Source organism: Ictalurus punctatus, chromosome 4 (assembly GCF_001660625.3).
Source record: "Ictalurus punctatus breed USDA103 chromosome 4, Coco_2.0, whole genome shotgun sequence".
In the NCBI taxonomy this organism is placed as follows: Eukaryota; Metazoa; Chordata; class Actinopteri; order Siluriformes; family Ictaluridae; genus Ictalurus; species Ictalurus punctatus.
Window position 1 is genome coordinate 23,237,681 of NC_071284.1, and position 21,311 is coordinate 23,258,991.

General features: G+C 37.3%; 1 protein-coding gene across 1 annotated transcript in view; it reads left to right on the forward strand.

Moving 5' to 3' along the window:
• Positions 1 to 21,311, forward strand: part of LOC108264651 (spectrin beta chain, non-erythrocytic 4) — a 100,709-nt gene that overhangs the window by 34,601 nt on the left and 44,797 nt on the right. The window contains exons 16-19 of the mRNA XM_047155032.2: positions 2,322 to 2,524; positions 5,596 to 5,686; positions 12,951 to 13,097; positions 19,822 to 20,085. Of these exons, the coding sequence (XP_047010988.1) occupies positions 2,322 to 2,524; positions 5,596 to 5,686; positions 12,951 to 13,097; positions 19,822 to 20,085 (705 nt within the window). The remainder of the gene's footprint in view (positions 1 to 2,321; positions 2,525 to 5,595; positions 5,687 to 12,950; positions 13,098 to 19,821; positions 20,086 to 21,311) is intronic.

Here is a 21,311-nt window from a genome sequence, read left to right on the forward strand (position 1 = left end):
TTTTAGGGCTTGTGGTAAAATCTGGTGATGTTTTAGGTCATATTTATGCAAATATTTCGAAAATTCACAAACTTTCAAGTACCACTGTAATCTACAAATCTTAGATTGAACTGGTATTTAGGTTTCTTATACTGTATATGTGGTGAAAACAAACCAAAGAGAAGTGAGAAAGTGAAAGAGTCTGAAGTTATATTATAAGAACAAGAAGAACTCAGGAGTAATGCAGTTTCAGCTTTTTTCTTGCTGAGCAGGTAAGTTATTTGTTCTGTAATTTGGGGCATTTGTACAATTAACCAGTTGTTAAGGTTTTTTAAACAACTGGTTTAGTGGGTAACAGAGTATGTGGAATTATGTGTATTTTTTCCGTATCTGACTTGATTGGATCTGACTTCTTATTTGCTGCTCAGTTTTAGCATAGCTAGCATGCTAACGTTACCCATTTAGTGAAATCTTTTTAATGTTACTCTGTATTTTATGCATTTTGCACTCAGTTATATTGAGCAGGTTAATGGATTGATCAAAACTATCAAGCTTTTATTTCCATAACACTACTTTTTGTTCAGATATAATTGATATTTTATCAGTGTTGGTCCTCATTTATCAAGGTGGATACGGATCGATTTAAAAGTACATTGTTCGTAAATGCATTTTGTCATGTATGTAGGTAGAGACGGATGCAAATGCAGAACTGAATTGGAACGTTTAATAATGTACAAAACAAAACAAGACTTCTAGAACACGTGGCAAGGTACAAATGTAAAAAAACATGAAACAAGCATGAGCATAACATGATACTGAAAAACAGACCCAACAATGCAAGATAACCCACGCAGTGCAGAACCTGACTATATATATACACCAGTGCTAATGAGCCAAAATGTGAATCAGGTGAAACAAGATATGTGACTAGGTGTGACTATATGTGACTATATCACAGTCCTTCTCCGATGTTTACATGACACATTTACACAATAAATGTGGTATTAATGAAAACCCTATAATTTTGGAAAATCTTTCATATCCTATTCGTGCTCCTGAATGTGTGTAAATATATGCATAAGAAGACTAACTAGTGTAAACCTCAACTAATCAGGTTCACATCATATAAATGATGATGAGTTACTGCACTTTTTTTATATGGATTATGCTGTCAAGTTTAAATATTTTGTGACATCCATTCGTTTCATATTAACAGCATATATATATCTATCTATCTATCTATCTATATATATATATATATATATATATATATATATATATATATATATATATATATATATATATATATATAAAAGCAAGTAAACATAAATCCATAAATTAAGACAAATAAGACCAGTCCTTCAATTAAAAATGCCACTGTATACAAGGATGATGTGCTTGATGTCCATGATCACCAGGTTAGAGTAGATTTTTTTCCCTTTGTTTTCATGTAAAACCATTGCTTTTCACCTCATATCTAATCCACTGTTTCTGTAAATCAGCTCAGATTTTGGCCTTTTCAAGGAGGTGTATAATAAGTTTCATTTCTCCCTCTGAGAAAGTTGTTTTTTTGCAGTTTACATGTCATTTCAGCTGTGCGAGCTTTGCCTTTTATGGAGTTTTGTGGTTGACATCTAATGAAATCAGCTGTATTGTGAATGCATGGGTGATTTACAGGTGATTCATCGAAAACGCATGCGAGTACAATCCTTTGTCAATCTGGTGTAAACTTTTAGTTCAGTTTGGCTTGCGTAAACATTTACACACACACACACACACACACACACACACACACACACACACACACACACCTTTACTAAAATGAGGCCAATTGTCTTACAAACAAATAACAAAAAAATAAGTAAATTGGTAAATTTGTGAACAGTGAAGTTGCCTGCATGCAAAGAGTGAGATTTCCTCTGCAAATACATTTGTTAAATGCCATTTACTAGACAGGGTTTTTAAATGAACCATCTATGATGTCAAATTTAGTCCGTATAAAAGCCCTTATGCACATAAATATGACCTATATATTTAATAGTTGCATCTGCTTGAAATTATTAACAACCACACTGTAAATTTGTGTTTTACTTGTTTTTATTTTTTTATTTTCCACCATTCATCAGTATTCTTTGACATTTTTAATAACATTTCATGTCTAATAACATAACATGTCTTTAATAACAGAAATCATGCTTGTTGAATATTTAAATGTACCTAACTGTGTATAAGTGATTATTTGCACATGTCTAATAATGGCTTGTTAATAATTGATTGTTTATATGGATTATCAGTTAGATGAAGATATAATGCAAGAGTTATTTTCTTTATTTTCTCATTAGGAGTCCTCATTGGCACACGTGGAGCTCCCTACCACAGTGGAGACGGTGGAAGCAGCCATTAAGAAACACAAAGAGTTCAGCATGGCAATGGAGCTCAATCTGCACCGGATCAAAGCTGTGATTGAGGCAGGAGAGAGTCTTATCAGCCAGAACAACATCTACTCTGAGCGCATCCGAGATCGTGTGGATTTACTCATTACCAGGTCAGACATGACTAAAAATTATTATTTTTTCGATTAATTGGATGGGGGGGCGCAAACATTCAGTGCCATTTTTTCATGTATTTAAAATAAAATCCACAAACTGAGTGTTACAAATATAAACTTCAGACTAAAATTTTACACAACTGTTTGTCCAATTATATAAGACTGAAAAGAACCCAATACATACAGATACACACCAGAATATATATTATTCATTTAGTACTGTAGTTTAATTCAGTGCTTTTTGTGCGTCCATAAAAAGTAATGCATAAATACTTATATATATAATATAAACTTAACCTTTTAAGCAACTCGCACCAGTTTACCCAAGCCCTTGAACACAGTGGAGCATTTTAGATACAGACACAAGTTTCTGCTCGTACATCACTGTCATGCTTCCCTGCTACACAAACTCCGATTTATAAAGTTTGATCTTCTTCAGGGTGTTTAATATAAAATTGCCCCCTGCCTTAGAGGACTTGGAGGTTGCACACTTTCTTCCTCAGTCACTTGATGATTACGCCTCTGTCTGATGTCTGATGGTGACTGAGGTCATGTTGGGAATAAAAGGTAACGTTCACATGAACAGTAAACTGAAGAAAGTCGTTGTCGTTGACTCTAGGTATCTGCTAAAGCTAGCGGCGTCGCATTACATGCGTATGACGTCACGTGCCACTGACTAAGAAGCGGCTTATACTTCCGGTTAGTAAAAAACTAACGTGTTCCATTTGAGACGATATTACCTTTCTAAAATTCATACAATAGACCAGTGGTTCTCAACCTTTTGTGAGCTCTGGACTCCTAGCATATTTCAAACAATCCACTATTACCCCCTCACTCCACAACAATTAAAGGCTATATATTTAACAGTCATTTCTATATATGTTGCTTTATTTTATTAATATTTAACATTAATAATATTAACATTGGTCATTTGACTCTCTGAATTCTTATGTTTATTTTATCCATCACTGTGACACTTGAACTTCTCTACCACTCATAGGTTTTTGCAAATTATCATTTCATTTGTAAATAAATTTAAAATAAAATCCATCAATGAACGATTGTGATATTTTTGAATGCACACGAATAACCACATTGGTTCATTTTAAAACATATCTCATTTGAATATGTTTTGATCCATTTTACAAACATATATATAATATTCAAACATTTTTAAAACTTTCCCACGGACCCCCTGCAATTACCCAACTGATCACTAGGGGTCCGCAGAAGTAACGTAATGAGTAAATGTACCTCGTGCAGCACGCAGACCAACTAATCAATAATGAGATTCGTTGACAACAGTTTTAATAATCGATTATTATCGATTTTATCGATCAGTTGTTGTAGCTCTACATGAGTTACATCATCAATAATGATTAGTGAGCCTGTTCCAGAAGCAACCATGCAAGCCCAGCGCATGACACTACCTCAACCGTTCTTGATCGATGAGCTTGTATGTTTTGGATCATGAGCAGGCCATTTCTTTCTCCATACTTTGGAAAAGGTTAATCTTTGTTCCAGAACTTTTGTGGCTCATCTGTTTGTTTTTGCAAATTCCAATCTGGCTTACCGATTCTTACTGCTGATGAGCGTTTAGCATTTTGTGGTTCGGCCTCTGTATTTCTGCTCTCAAAGTCTCGTTCGAATGGTGGATTGTAATACCTTCACCCATGCCCTGTTGACGATGTCACTGATTTTTGTTTCTGTCATCAGCTGCTGTTGTTTTCCTTGGCTGTCCTGTTCATTGTCTGGTTGTTAGTACACCAGGGGTTTAGTTCTTTTTCAGGACATTCTAATTTGTTATATTGGCTATGCCCAATGCTTTTGCAATGATCATTTGTCCCTCTTTTCTCAGCTTCAAAATGGCTTGCTTTTCTCCCATAGACAGCTCGCTGATCTTCATGTTGGTTTATCCATTTTAAACAACAAATGCAGTTTTCACAGGTGAAACCCTGGGCTCAAACCTAGAGTAGACATTCAGTGCTATTAACTGTTTAAAGGGTCAGTCTAACAGGGCACATCTATAACTCCTGTACTCCTGTATGCCCCACTCCAGGCAGTTAGACTTTGCATTTCTTAGGTGACACGGGATACACATAAAAATAGCAACCAATTAAGTAGCCTAAATAATCAGATATTGTGTAAATCTGAATAGTATTTGAACAGTGAAATTCATTTTGTCAGCTCTTTTGTGAACGTATTGTTCTGTTGTACTGCTGTACTTGACAGAGCACATCTGCTCCATCAGATGCTGTACATTATAAACAATACCTCTATTTAGAGGCACAACAAATAAGCATATACATGCACACTCCAGGTTGCTTGATTGAATGAAGAAGTTACAATAAAGAGTGTGAAATCGGCTCTAGAGAATAATTGCAGCTTTTCTCTTTCTTCCCATAACCCCTTTCTAGCTTAAACGTTATGTGCTTGGTTTGGTTTCTCACATTATATATAAAAACCATATTACTGTGGCGTAGTTCATTTTCATGGTCATTTTGAGCTAACTGTGTCCCAAATGCTTGTCGGCGCCCTATCCCCTTCACTGGAGAATTCCATTTGAAGATCTCCACAGACTAATTTCTGTGGAAATGCACATCTTTAACTGGTTTGTTGATTATAATTCTAAACTAAACTACACTATGCTATATATTTTACAGTCAGTACTGGTAAAAACTATAGGGAACATGCGATAAAGTCGTGTATATAGTCAAATCCTCAAATTGGTAGAGTATCGAGTTGAGTTTAGACTTTATAACTCTGGTGTTCTGTTGCAATTACTACTGGTGTCCGTTTCTATAACTGAGACAATGTTCGGCTCATTTAGAGCTAATAAGAACAGTTTATTAAAAATGTCCTGGTATTTGTGACACCAAAAGGTGATTTTTGTGGAGTCTCATTGCTGCCACCTCTTATTTGTACTTACAACTATGCGTTCACTTCTTGTTAGTAGCTGCCCTGAACACAGAAAATAATTTTAAAGTTGTACTGATGTAAAAAATAAATAAATAAACAGCTAGGGGTGGCAGGACAGAACATGTGTTTTATTTATGTTTGACTGACAGGGGGAATCAGAACCGTGAAGTGGCACAGCAGTGGCTCCGAAAACTTACCGATCAGTGGGAACTGCAGAGATTCATGCAGGATTGCCATGAGGTACTCTCTCTGTGTGTGTGTGTGTGTGTGTGTGTGTGTGTGTGTGTGTGTGTGTGTGTGTGTGTGTGTGTGTGTGTGTGTGTGTGTGTGTGTGTGTGTGTGTGTGCGCGTGTGTGTGTGTGTGTGTGTGTGTGTATAGAGCATTTTGACATGCTTATTTCAACACCAAGTATGCTTTTAAATGCACATTGTGGGTAGTAGCAATTAGTCTTGTTCACTCTGAGTGAACAAGCCAACTGAACTGCACCAGAAGTGCATCAACGATGAAGCAAACTGCACACATGCACAAAGACAAGCTACTTTAAATGCAACACTTCAATCTGAAAACTGTGTGAGGACAAAGCATCTAGACACTGCATTTCTATTCAGCGCTTCAGAGGCTTGAGCTGCGTTCCTCTTGTGCTCATGCCAAACTGAAACATCTCAAGTAAGGCGTACATCTGGGCAGGGAATAATAGTATTGTTTACCGTTTGTGCATAGTTTCAACTGTTTGGATTTGGAATCTATAAACTGCCTTTAAAATCAGCATTCTTTTAGGCAAATGGATCCCTGCACTGCTGTAAATTTCCCCTCGCTCTTTCATCCCTCTCTCAATTACCTGTGCATGTGAGCTCACTCTTACTAACAGGGTCACTTGGTCACTGATCTCCATTTTTTGTCAAGGAAAAATCAGCTTTAAACCATGTAATGTTATTATTCCCATTAATGTTACTGCACTTTGGAACTTATTTTGTCCTCAGCAACATTTTTATCATTTCTGTTGCTGGCCATACACTGCGTGTGGAGTCTTTGAAGTCCCTACCATATTTTTGTCCCCAGTGTTTTCCTGTTCCATTTAAAAGGAGATGCGGCCATGCAACTTACATGGTAATTCATTTTCATAAGCTCAGGGTGAATGTGTTCGCGGACACATGAGCTCTAGGCCAGCATGCGTGTTCTCACCAATGACTGTATATATGGGTGGACTTCGTAAGCGGTATTCAAAAGCGAAGCCAAATGTCTCTGAGGCCCTCTAGTGGTTGACTGCAGTACAGTTTTAAACCCACCCCAATATTTTTCCTTAAGATAAAAGTGTTTTATAAAAGTTATTTGATGATAAATAAAAGGGCGTGGTTGATGAGGTAATTGACAGTTTTGGACATGATAGTTGAACATACATGCACTTTCCAACATGCATCTAAAGCTCTGACTTAATGAGACTGCTTAATTAAATTTACAGTGAAGCACCTATATTGATGGTATGTACATTGCATTTCTATTCTATTCTCACACACACACAAACACACAAAACAAGGTTTTTGGGTTGTTTAAAAAAAAAAAAAAAGTACTTCATGAAGATGTTGGTGTTTAGTTGTTCTTTGAAGACAGCTAGTGACTAAGCTGGTCAGAGATCTTGGGGAAATTCATTCTACCACCCAGATGCCAGAACAGAGAAGTGCCATGAAGCATTCATTTCTTGTAGGCTGAAAGAAAGTGGGTCCAACCAAGCAGTGCTAGAGGACTGGAGGGAGTGTGATGCTATGCAGGATGTGATAAGTGCTGCTTTAAGGCAAGTAGGTGCTGGTCCATTTTTGGATTTGTAGGCAAGCATCTGTGTTTTAAATTTAATGGAAGCAGTTACAGGAATCCAGTGCAGGGAGCATAGCAATGGAGTAGTGTAGGAGAACTTGGGAAGGTTGTAAACAAGTCATACTTTCACATTGTTCCTGCATTCTGAATAAGTGGCAGAGAGGCAGACCTGTCAGGAACAAGTTTCAGTAGTCCAGTCTCAAAATGACAAGTAACTGAGCAAGCACCTGAGTGGCCTCTGTGGATAGAAATGGATGAATCCTCCTGATGTTATAAAAGGGAAACTGGTATGAGGTTGTCAAAGTAGCAGTGTGATGTAAGAAGGACAGCTGAATGTCCATGGAAGAGTTCCATGAAGAGGACCAAGAACTGAGCCTTGTGGGACACCAGTAAAGCATCTTCATCAACGACAACTATGAGAAGGTTGACAGTCTCAAATAATTTCGAACTCCTCAACTCAAACAATGGCAAGGCCTTTTCCCTCACCTGAAGAGAGGATCCCACTCAGGATCGGTTTGTCTGATCACTTATGAGCCTGTGAAAATGATTTAAATTGCTCTAATTCCTAAACGGTTAATACAATATTTTTGTTAAACCCCTTGAATTAAAGCTGAACATGAATATGTCAATCACATCTTACACTATTGCTTCATTTCAAATCCATTGTTGTGGTGTACAGAGGCAAAGTGACGTCAATTCTGTTGCTGTCTAAATGCTTATAGACCGGACTGTATGAATGAGAATGGCAAGCATTCAAACCAACATCTGAGTCTAATATATTACAATTGCATTGATATACACAGTCCTAGTTGTAATTATCACATTAATCACTGCAAATTTGGTTTATTTGAACAATATGGCTTCCATCCTCATTATTCCTCAGTTGCAGCACTTGATCCAGTACATCCTATTATAAACACAAATTAAGGTCCACACAATGTAGTCGCCAGTGCCGGTCCTCCCTGCACGCAAACTACAAACCACCTTGAATCTTGATCTCGTATATTATTTACTATCTTATGACTCCTGTCAGTGCTTTAGAAACAGTGACCATTATTCTGAAGTTTGAATATTTAGATAATTATTAATGTATTTTTGTATGTTTACTTAAGCATTCTTGAGTAAACAATATTTATCACGCTTTTGTTTTGTTAGTGAATTACGCATTGGAAAATAATTTCAGCTGTGTTAGTTTTTGGGACTGCTAGATGGTGCCAGAGCTTTACTTTCAGAAAGCATTTTTTAGCTGTCAACCAAAATTTGGAATGAATTGTTTTTACTGCCAGTTTAATTTGTTGTCTTTCAGTCTTCATTAATTTAGATTTGGTAATTGAATAATTATATTTTATTTATGTTTATATTACTCGTGTAAATTTGACTTTTATCTTTTGCTGACAGGGGCTCCCTGACAAAGTTTTGCTTAGGGCCCCCAGATGTCTAGGGCGAGCACTGGTAGTCGCAAGATACCAAATCAAGGTCATGAAATCATAATGTCTCTCTGAGATGTAGTCTATTTTATCATGATTTTAATTCACTGTTTTTGATGTGTGCCCTCCTATTAGGAAAACTGTATCATGGCATAAAGGAGAAGCTGCTCACAGTTCACTTTGTTAGTTTTGTTCATAATTTTATTCCTAAGAAACTCAAGATAATTAATGTCTCTGATTAAGATGCTGTCTCTTCTGATGTCCGTCAAAAAAAATTGCAGACTTTTTTAAGAACTTTATTTGTACTTCCTCCATGACATGTGAAGCCACTTCCAAACTGCTCTTCAGCCATAAATGACTGTAGCATTGTCACGACTTTTAGAAAATCCTTCCAACCAATTATTACAAGTTTGAAGAACATGTCATTAATTTAATTTTTTTTTAAATGAACACAGTTTATAATTTAGACTTTTGGTCCTAGAGTGCTTAATTCTCTCTAATTTCCTCCATTCTCTCCCTTTATCAATCACTCGCACTGAGAGGAGAGCTTAGCGTCACTGCATACATAGTCAGTCTCTCTCTCTCTCACTCACTCACTCACACACACACACACACACACACACACACACACACACACACACACACACACACACACACCCCCCCCCCCCCATATGGCTCACAATTTACCCCTCCTTCTCCTTGCCTCTCTGTCTCTCTCCATCTGTTTTTACCGCACACTATTCTCAGATGCTGCATCAGAGATATTGGGTAACTGGGCTGAGTTCTCTATTATAGAAAATGGACCGGACAAAAAGATTGGGAGTGGAAAGAGAGAGAAGAAAAGGATTAGCAAGAAGAGAAAACAATATGGATCATTTCGGAACATAAATGGATCACTGGAGCGTGTCTGAAAGAGAAGAGAAGGATAAATAATCCTCCCACATCCTCCACTCTCCATCATGCATCCTTCAGGCCTCTCCCACCTTTCCCTCAGTTTTCATCTCCATAATCCATCAGAGAGACGACTGAATTCAGCTGCTACATCTTCTTCCTTTTCCTTTTCTTCCCACTGTGCTGTGGATCCTCATCTGTCCGTTTTTCACTGCTCCCGCAGATGATTGTGTTTAACTCCATGCTACTTTTGCTGAGGGTTCTGATTTTGCATCTCACCCGTGGACTTTCTGGTGTGTGTATATGTGTGTGTATATGTGTGTGTGTGTGTGTGTGTATGTGTTCTTATACTGTATGTGCCTCTGGTATTATGTATGTGTAGGTATGTTTGTATATGCTTCTGGGATACTGGGTTTGTGTGTGTGTTTTTTTTGGGGGGCAGGGGGGAGTCTTCAGCTTTGTGCTTAAACTATATGCGCTACTGGGATAGTATATGAGTATAGTTGTCTGATAGTATATGAGTATGATTTCTGTGCAAATCACTGCCAGTAAGTCTGCTTGTGAGATACGTGTGTTTGTGGGATGTGTGTGTGTGTGTGTATTTTATTGTAATATGTCTGTTTATTTTGTATTTTCAGTTTTAGTAATAGTAGTACATTTACATTTATTCATTTAGCAGACGCTTTTATCCAAAGTGACCTACAAATGAGGAAATATAAGCAAAGTGATATATCAAGCAGAGAACAATACAAGTAGTGCAACCATACAAGATCTTTTAATTGAGTTCTAGAAGAAGCAAAGTGTGCAGAGTAGATGTGTAAGTGCCAGAATAAGGGTTTTTTTGTTTGTTGTTTGTTTTTTAGGGGTTAGTTAGGTGTTCAAAGAAGAGGTGGGTCTTTAGCTGTTTTTTGAAGATAATGACAGATTCTGTGGTCCGGATTGAGGTTGGAAGTTCATTCCACTACTGAGTGACAGTTAGTGTGGAAAGGGACCTTTAGCCACGCTGAGTAGGCACTACTAATTGTTGGTCATTGATCGATCGCAGATTGCATGAGGAAAGTAAGCCTTCAGGAGAGTGTTGAGGTAGGAGAGTGCTGTTCCAGTCAAGGTCTTGTATGTGAGCATCAAGGTCTTGAATTTGATACCGGTGGCTACAGGAAGCCAGAGGAGGGAGACGAAGAGGGGTGTGACATGGGTTCTCTTAGTAGTAGTAATGTTTATAATACTAATGTTGGGTTTAGAATCAGACTTAATAAATAATTATTCTAAATAAATACACAATGCACTTTAACATCATTTAAATCATGTATATACATTATATAGCCAAAAGTATGTGGGCACCTGACCATCACACCCATATGTGGGTCTTCCCCAAACTGTTGATACAAAGTTGAAAGCACACACTGGTATATGATGTCGGGCATGATGTCCCGACATCATGACATCATGATGTATATGATGTCGGGCAAGTATGTGGGCACCTGACCATCGCATCCATATGTGGGTCTTCCCCAAACTGTTGATACAAAGTTGGAAGCACACACTTGTATATGATGGGGGCGGCTGTGGCTCAGGTGGTAGAGCGGGTTGTCCACTAATCGTAGGGTTGGCGGTTCGATTCCCGGCCCACGTGACTCCACATGCTGAAGTGTCCTTGGGCAAGACACTGAACCCCAAGTTGCTCCCGATGGCAAGTTAGCGCCTTGCGTGGCAGCTCTGCTACCATTGGTGTGTGTTTGAATGTTTGAATGAGAATGTAAAGCGCTTTGGATAAAAGTGCTATATAAGTGCGCCATTTACCATGTCAATTTCCCTTGATTGGAAGTAGGGGGTCAAACATGTTCCAGCATGACAGTGCGCAAAACGAGCTCCATTAAGACATGGTTTGAGTGGCTTGCACATAGCCCTCAGCTCAACTGCAGTGAACGCTTTAACCGCACTCAGCTGTACTCATGCTAGATGTACACAGAGGCTTGAGTTTGGACTCAAGACTTTTGGAAAACTGAAATTTTGTATAATGTAGTACTCATGCGCTTCTCTGTAAACATATCCACTAATATGTCTTCTCATTTTCTAAATTAATCTGACTTGGTTAATGGAGTCTCTGAGCATTTTAGGCTTGTTTTTAGTTTGTTTGTAGTATGTGCTGTTGTTGTCTCACTAGTTCTGCTAATGCTAAGCCTCTTGTCTGTGCAAAGCAACTGTTACTGCTGTGCTGTGAGCCTTCACGTTACTGTCTTTTTCTCTTGGTTTTAGCTCTGCTTTATGTCTGCTACAATTCATATCAATCGATATATTCAACTGGTGAGGAAGTATTTCTACTCAGAATTTCTACGCTGAATTGAGAGGAAACAGTTATTGTGGTTTGGGCACCTTACAATGATGCCCCCTGGTCGGTATAGCTGTAACTGCAGACCCGGAACCCACCGGAGTGATTATACCTCATAGCTGGCTTGGGAACATCTGGGGAGCCCCCAGGCGAAGCTGGAAACTGTGGCTTGGGGATAGAAAGGTCTGGACTGACACTGTGACCCCCACTGTGACCTCCACCAAGAACCGTGGAAGGAAAATGAATGAATAAATAATTGTCCAACGTTAGAACGTTATATATTTGTCAGGTTTTTTGTTGTTTTTTTTGGTTAAGAAAATAGTATGGCAAAAACATTTCCATCCAAAGACATTATATTTGAGTGACTGTCCATCAGATTAATACAGAAAATGAAGTGAAATTCACCCTAATATTACACATTTAAGAATATAAAAATAACTTGTCTGCCTTTTAAATTTCAGTTTGGAAGCATTACAATTTTTATTAGTGATAACTCTGGTTACAGTTAGGTGATGGAATGGTAGGAAAAATGCTAGTTGTGTGTGTGTGTGTGTGTGTGTGTGTGTGTGTGTGTGTGTGTGTGTGTGTGTTAGATATGGTTGAATGAATGCAGGGACTATGTGATTCCTTAAATTCATACACTTGTTTAAAATAATATTTTTCAAATGAAAATTTCTCATAAATTCAAATTGACATTTTTTTAAAATGTAATTGATTCTGCACCTTTTTACTAATCAATGTCATGTGTTAAACAGGATAACATTAGCTTCCTGGTGTGAGATAACACCCAGGGACACATCAATATGGAGAATAGACTGTTAATAGTCAATTAATAATTGTTTAAACCGGTGTCTGCCAATGACTTATCATCACTGCAGACTTTTTAAGCATACTTCAGGGGTGTTCTTTGAGTTACTGTGAAGAATTATTTTATATTTGGTATAATGCCAATGCTGATTAGGTGTTAAGATACATGTTAAGTATTTCTGAAAAAGTCTTGCAGGTGATGAGGAAAATTCTGTAACAGTATATGTCTGTGTGTTACAGCTGGGTGACTGGGTGATGGAGAAGATGCTAATGGCACGTGACTCAACCTTTGATGACACTCAGCAACTCCATAAGAAGTGGCTGAAGCACCAAACGTTCATGGCTGAACTCACACAGAACACAGAGTGGCTCGACAAAATTCAGAAGGTGATGACTACAGTGGGGGAAATAAGTATTGGACGCGTCAACATTTTTTCAGTAAATATATTTCCGATGAGGCTATTCCCATGAAATTTTCACATAACTTTATTCATGGACTTTAGTGTTGTGAATTCTTTATATTTCTGGATTTCTTGAGTTCATACTGATGTCTGGTGGAAATTTCATGTGAATCACCTCATTGGAAATATATTTACTGAACAAAATGTTGACACGTCCAATATTTACTTCCCCCACTGTATGTGTGTGTGTGTGTACAAATGTGTTTAATTCTGTGAAATTATATGTGCTAAAAAAAAAAAAAAATTGCAGGTGCAGTTCTACTTGACATAAAGAGGGTAAATGTATCTTTTAGAACTTTGTGAATAAATGTTGTATGCTTTTTTTTACTACTTGCAACAAATGATAGATCCATACTCATTTATATACAATGAAGACTTACAAGGAAGCTGTGAAGAGAACCAACTCTCTGCAGGTACAGATTTGCCAGATCTATATTGAAAGCTCTGGATTCTTTGAAATTTTTCAGCTTGTGCGACTAAAACACTTTGTTAATGTTTGGTGGCAATGCCTTTTAATTGCTTAATCACTGAACCTTTTGGAACAATGTTCATTCATCCCTGGGAATTCATTTTTTCAATACAGTGTCTGTGTGGTCCCAAGATTTGTACAATTACATACAATTGTTCGTACAGATGTTTGTGGGACCTTCAGTTGTTTGGAAATTGGTCCTAAGGAGGAATTGGACTTGAGGTCTTGGCTGAGTTTCTTGGATTTCCCATGGTATCAGGGACAAAATGACACTGGCTCTGAAATACAGCCACAGGTGTACGCCCAACTAAGTCCTAATTATGACAGTTGGCGCCTGTCCATATGGGTTTCCTCTGGGTTCTCTGGTTTCCTCCCACCTCCCAGCAGGTTTGGACTGGCTAAAGATACACTATATGGCCAAAAGTTTGTAGACACCTTACCATCACACCCACATGTAGTTCTTCCCCAATCTGTTGACACAAAGTTGGAAGCACACGGTTATAAAGGATGTCTTTGTATGCTGTAGCATTACAATTTCCCCTCACTGGAACTAAGAGGCCGAAACATGTTTGAACATGACAGTGCCCCTGTGCAAAAAGCCTTCCCAGAAGAGTGGAGGTTACTGTAACAGCAAAATCAGGGCTAAATCTGGAAAAGGATGTTCAACAAACACATATAGGTGAGATAATTAGGTGTCCACAAACATATGGCCATATAGTGTAAATTGCCCCTAGGTGTGAATGAATGTGTGTTTGAGATGGTCTGATGTCCCATCCAGGGTGTATTCCCACCTCATACCCAGTGTTTCCGTTATAGGCTCCAGATACAAGGCAACCCTGACTGAAATAAAATGGTTATTAATGAGTGAGTGAGTGAGCTTGCAACATAACAATGGGGAGGCTGTCATTTGCATTTCTTAACTACACATAAAAAGATAGCTCATAATGTCATTAACAGAAATTATAGAGTGGGTGGCCAGGTTATCTGTTTTTCTGTCCGTCAGTCTGAGAATATGGTTAGGGCGATGTCTCAAGAACAAGTGGTTATACAGTATGTTTGTAGGATTTATTTGAAATTAACTGATTAGATTCTGAAATTGATCCAAACAGGATCAAGGTCACAGCAAAGTCAAATGTCTTACATAGGCTTTGATCAATATCTTTCTTCCTGTTTGAAATATATTTTTATGGTATTTCTGGCTTACAAATTAGTAACAAGTTATCCCTTTTGATGGCGTCAAGTTCTACTTGTTTTCTCTTGTAATTGGGAGGGATTTCTGAGTGAAATAGCTCAGTCTTTGCTTACTGATTGCCGATAGTGGATGAAGGGAGAGGTGAGACATGATGTGGTATTATATCATGTTTGGCTGCAATTATAGCTGCAAATCGTGTTACACAATTCACTTGATTTAGATAGAAATACTTTCAACTTAAAGCTGAAAATCTGTACTTTGACCTCATTTATTATTTAATTCCACCTCGAATATACTGTAATAGACAGCTAAAATACAATAACATTGTCGTTGTCCAAATATTTATGGACCAGACTGCATACTTTCAGTTAAGTTAGTTTTAGTTCCAGGTTGTAATTACAAAATATGGACTGGTTCAAGGTGGATAAATACATATGTAAGCCACTTTCTAAGGATGATGTTGGAGGACCCACCTGGTCACAATACTGGTGCAATTTTACCACGATGACATCTTTAGCAAAATACAGATGTAAAGATTTAAGGTATTACTGCCCTACAAACATCCAAATACTAGCTAGTCAAGTACATATTGTATAGTGCCCATAATACCATGGTCTGTCTGAATACTCCATTCCAATTGGCTGGAAAGTATGTGTTCAAACCGTATAATGTACAGGTAGTTCTAGTCTGTTTAATCACCAGTCTAAATTAATGTGCTGCCTAGAAACAATTGTAACCGTAGTAACATACAGTTACAGTTGCATAGCTTCATTATTAGTAGAGATGCAGCACAGACACAGGTAATTCACACACATACACACACACACACACACACACACACACACACAATCTCTCTCTCGTTCTTCTTTTGCTGATGTGCTGTGGTGTTGTTTTTTTTGAGAAATGTTTTCCAAACATTTCTTTTGGAATTATGTCAAAAAAATTTAACTTTGGTCTCATAATACCATAACACATTATAAGTAGAGGTGCACGATACTAAATTTTTCAGCCGATACCGATAACCGATTATTCAGAGTGATATCGGGTGATAGTTCTACCGTGTGATAGTTGAACCGATAGTTCTACCTTTTATGCCTTCTTATAAATGAATAATAATTAATTCCACAATTCTGAAAGAAATGCAAATAAAAACTTTATTCTCTCCATTTCAACAAGTTGTTTCATAGTAACTGGTCTCAAAAACAGAAAACACATTACTCAAATTAACATTACACATTAACTAAATTCTAAGGTTAAAGTAAGATTTCTTAACTTATTGAATGTTATTAATTCATATTTACATTGACTGAATTCTAAAAAATCTCCTGTTAGGCTCACATTCGACACCACAAACAAAAGCATTTCTACTTCATCATTGACATCAAACTGGTAATATATAATATAAACTTTTTTATATATTAACATTAACTGGATATGAAATATACTACTCTACAAATATATTTTTGCTGTGCAATATATATTTTTTTGTCAACTCATCTTTATTTAAATCTTTAAAATCTTTCAACGGTGTACTGGCCCTTTAATTCAGTGCGATCAGCTCTAGCAGCGCGGCAAAAAAAAAAAAAATTAGACTCGACGCCGAAACTCCCACTTCGCTTCTGCTCACATCCGGTGTAAAATTTTAGCAGTGCAGAGATTACAGAGCTTACAAACTGCAGTTTTTTCATCATTCCACACAAGAGACATCTTCTTTACACACAGCACGAAATCGATGTGTTTTCCCGACCTCTTTTGAATGACTGGATATAATTGGCCCTGATCATCGGATGTTTTTAAACTGTCGGTCGATGGTGTTAAATATAGCCTTTATCGGCCGATACCGATTATCGGCAGATACATCGGTGCATCTCTAATTATAAGACATGGTTTTGGGAGATTGGATGTTTATTAATGTATTTTTTGGTTAAAAAAGGCTTCCGTGTTGCCACTCTACTCCATAGCCAAGAGATATGAAGAATTCGGGAGATTATCTCATGTAGGGAGCAACAAGTACTTGCTAGAAATTGCTGCAATTCCTCTTAATGCTGCCGTAGGCCTTTTGGAATCTCTGACCAGTTTTCTCCTGATCTTCTCATCAATTTAATTTTAAGTCCTGTTCTTAGTAGTGTCACCGTTGTGCCATATTTTCTCCACTTGTTGATTATTGTCTTTACAGTGTTCCATGGTATATCCAATGCCTTGGAAATTATTTTGTAATCCTCTCCTAATTGATACTGTATTTTTCAACAATGAGATCCCGTACCTGCTTTGTAAGCTCATGTGGCCCATGGCTTTTCCAGTTGGATGTTACCAAGTAGATGTCAGGAAAATCCTATAGGAACAACTTTACTTGGGGGTAATTAGTCACTTTAATTGATGGCAGGTGTTATTTAACATGAATTTGAATGTGATTGGTTGATTCTGAACACTGCTACATTCCCAATTATAAAAGGGTGTGCACACTTATGCAAAAAGGCTATTGTTCTAAAATGATTCTTATTGTTTTTCCACTTTAATTAATAGGTTAAATTGTCATAATAAAGGTAGAAAAGGTTCTGACATGATTGATCTTGTTTTTGTTTTGTTTTTTTCTTACACCACAAAAACCTGCCATTTTTACAGAAGTGGGTAGATTTTTTATATCCAGAGTATAAATGCATGTAGACCATGTTTTGGCCCAGCCCTAAAATTCTATTAAATGTTTGCTTATAGCTGGGCTACTTTGGCCCACAATACACTTACAGTTTTGTTATGTGCATAAATTCAACTATATTTGGCTCAAAATTGTCTGCTATATGGGTTCCTGTTTTCCTGACCCAGTATTTCTTTCTCTTTGCTCCCATCCAGCTTTCTAAACCAGTTCCTAAAAATAGCACAGTACTGGACTGTGAGTCTCTCAGACTGCCCTACTTTACAGTCTGTTTCACTTTCTCTCAGTTTTAATTACAGAAACATCTATACAAGATGAAATTAGTGTAACATACTGTCACAGTAGCCTAATTGAATGTAATACAGAGGTGTAGTCAACCTACTAATGTTAATTTATTTAACACCATTGCTAGTTACAACTCATCTGATGGAGCTGCAGATTTGTTCGTTGTAGTCCATTTCTGTACAGAAAGTATGAAACGATGTACAGAAATGGACTATAAAGTGTGTGTGGGTGTGTGGGTGGGGGGGGGGGGGGGGGGGGGGGCAATCGGTTGCCAGGCAACACTCACTCCCTCTCCCTGTGCGAAGGGCATTTTTATGCTCTGCTTTGTTTAAGAGGTCAACAGGAAGTGATGAGTGTTGTATTTGTTTAAAAGGAAGCAAAGGAATGGATTGCTGTGTTTTTTTTTTCTAGCAGTATGTTCCAAATCACATCATATTCACTACAGAAAATATTTCTATCTCGTCCATCTCTCTCACTTTTCTTCTATTCCCTCTCTCTCTCTCTCTCTCTCTCTCTCTCTCTCTCTCTCTTTAATTTCTTGAGTTATTTGTTCTCTGTATCTTTCCATTTACTTTGCCTCCCTTTCTGTTTCTCTATCTCTCTCTCTCCCTATCTCCACCCACTCTTTGTACACACTCTTAGTCCCGCCCCACGAGTTATGAAGTGTGAGGAAAAAAAAACTGAGAGAGGCGGTGTTATGTAAAGGTTTTCCGAATTACACATTGCATTCCAATATGAAGGACGTGCATGAATAGGCAATATACTTTTCATACTCCTGAAACAAAGGCTTACCCATTTGGATGGAAGCTGACCTCGGAAATCCCATACTTTCCCCATACTTAAGGGAATAGGTATCTCAGTGTAGGCAATCCCATAATTCTATTCACTGGACCCGACTTTCAACAACCATGATGGCCTAAACTGTCTTCACAATACAGTTTGATACGTTTACAAGTATAAGAATTGCTAGCAATCATATTTGTGCTCCTGGTTGTGTTTTAGCTTGGAAGAAGTCATACTAATAACTAACTGGCTAAAGGAACGTCTTAGCTTCTAACTAGGTTAATTAGCAAACACGAATTTATAGGAATTTTGGAGAACTAGTTCTAGTTACCCATGATGCAGTTTTCAATGATCATGCAATAACTGGCAATTTGTTTACAACTTAGCCTATTCTTTCTTTTTCATATGTTCATAGAGAACAGAAAATGTTGAGAAGAAGGATCCGTTTAATGAATCTTGTAGTTGTAGGGATATGCAAGACAATATTGACTCCCTGGTTAAATAAATAAATATGCAGTTAAATCTATTAAATAATTCGATCCATATTTATGACTTAAACATCATGTTTCCATGGTCATATGGGGACTTCATGTCAAACCATTTAGGACTGGTATAAAGCAGCATTGATGGTTTGCTGGATTGACTACAAACCGTCTCAAACTCTGAGAAAGTCGAAAGTATAATAGCAAATTTCAGCACAATATTTTTTCAGATCAGCTGGATTAAGGAGGATACACTTTTGATGAAAGATTCAGTGTTTAATGGTGCAGCAAAACCTTTTTAGCAAATACATGTGACTAGAAGTTCCATGAACTTTCTTTTAAAAGAAAAACATAAGTATAATAACCAGTGCTATGTAGTAAAAGATAGTGTTACTTACTTATTAGCTACTGTCCTGCATGTAATCACACTTTTATTTTATGAACTTGATTTTCCAAATCAACATTCTGTCTAATTATTTTCATTACAAAATGCCAAAGCTGACACAAACTCTGCCATACACCACTTTCATCAGACGGTTTGGTCTTTTAAAAAGCCTGTAAATCTGCTGAAGCTGGGTTTTGTAGTCTGTTTTATTATATTACATTGTCCCTTCTTGGCACTTGTAGCACATCATCCAGATATTAATAATGCACTACATTTTGTAGAGCTAACAAGTGCGAATATACTAATACTCTAAAAGTAATTTTTACACACAGCTCCAGTTTTATTCTCTAATGCCCCCTTCCTCCACATCTATCTGTCCTCTCTTGCTCTCTCTTCTTTCTCAGGAAGGTGAGCGGTTGATGTCGGAGAAGCCAGAGCTGAGTTCCATGGTTCAGCAGAAACTCTGTGAGATTCGTGAGTGTTGGCTGGAGCTGGAAAACTTGACGCAGGTCAAAGCGCTGCAGCTATTTGAGAACGACCGTGCACAGCAAATCGCTCAAAATTACACTCGCCTGAATGAGCGTGTGCAGCAGCTGGAGCTGCAGCTAACCCACTGCGACCACGGCCACGACCTCACCTCCGTCAACAAGCAGCTCAAAAAGCTCCAGGTCTCATTTCAGCACTGACAACTTACATCCTGTTATCATTCCCTTTTAATTAACATTAGCATGGGTTTCACTTAAACATATTTTATTAGCACTTTATTAAGATTAGGTTTTTGTTTTAACTAGGGCTGCAACAGCTGATAGACAAAATCACTAAAATCAATGATCGATTGAGCATAAATGTAGTTTTTTATATACTAAGATACTGTAGTTATTAGTATAGATTAATAACACATTTAATGGAAATGGCAGAGCATATTGAAACATGTTCTGAGTCTTTACGTTTAAATATTCAGTTGGCCTCATGACAAAACAGAACTTCATATTTGAATTTAAATTGTAGTCAATTCATATTGTAGTCATTTGTGGGAATGTGAGAAACTTTTGAAGTGCAATGTCCCAGGTTAAACTATGCTTATTAACCACTGAGTATTGAGTGGTCTGACTTTATCTGGTTTTCTAGCTGTATCATACATTTATGGTCATATTTATTGATATTTCCTGCCGTATCAGAAAGCATTATCTCCTGCTACTTTGGCCAACAAATCAACAAGTTAGTAGTTTTTATGACAACTGGATGGGTTGATAATGAACAAAAAATGAACTATTAGTTTGTACGAAATGCTGTCATCTTGTGTTAGTGCGCTGTTATTTAGTTAAGAGTTCTATAGTAGTACTAGGTGATTGGAATGCTCCACAGAAATAAGTAAAGAAAAGAAAAGTAAGAAAGTTTTGTATTTAAATGATCTAAACAGTTTGGTTAATCAAAAAAGATAGCTTAATTGATCAAAATATTAATCAAAGTAATAATTAGTTGCAGGCCTAGTTTCAACAACAAACCTTATTTTTCTTTTGTTTTCTAATTTCTTTTTGTAATTCATTTTAGTTTCTCACTAGTTTTAATCAAATGCATAGTGTGCTATAAGTTTATGATGCAAATTAAATTGATGTGGCTGGTTCTTGGTTTTTCTCTGACAGCATGGCGCTGCTTTACAGCTGATCTGAGTTCAGTTTGAGTTTCATTCCTCCATCCACATCCATCCATCAATCTATCCATCGGCGGTACTGTAGCATCTCTGATTTTCTGTTCTGTTCCTTTTCTCACCTCTCTTTCTTTCACCGCTCCTGTCTTTCTTTCTTGCTTGTCTTTTTTTTTTTTTAAGTGTTCTTTTTCATTTTTGACAATTCTAGTTAGGTCTACCCTATACCTTCAGTTCATACAATATATC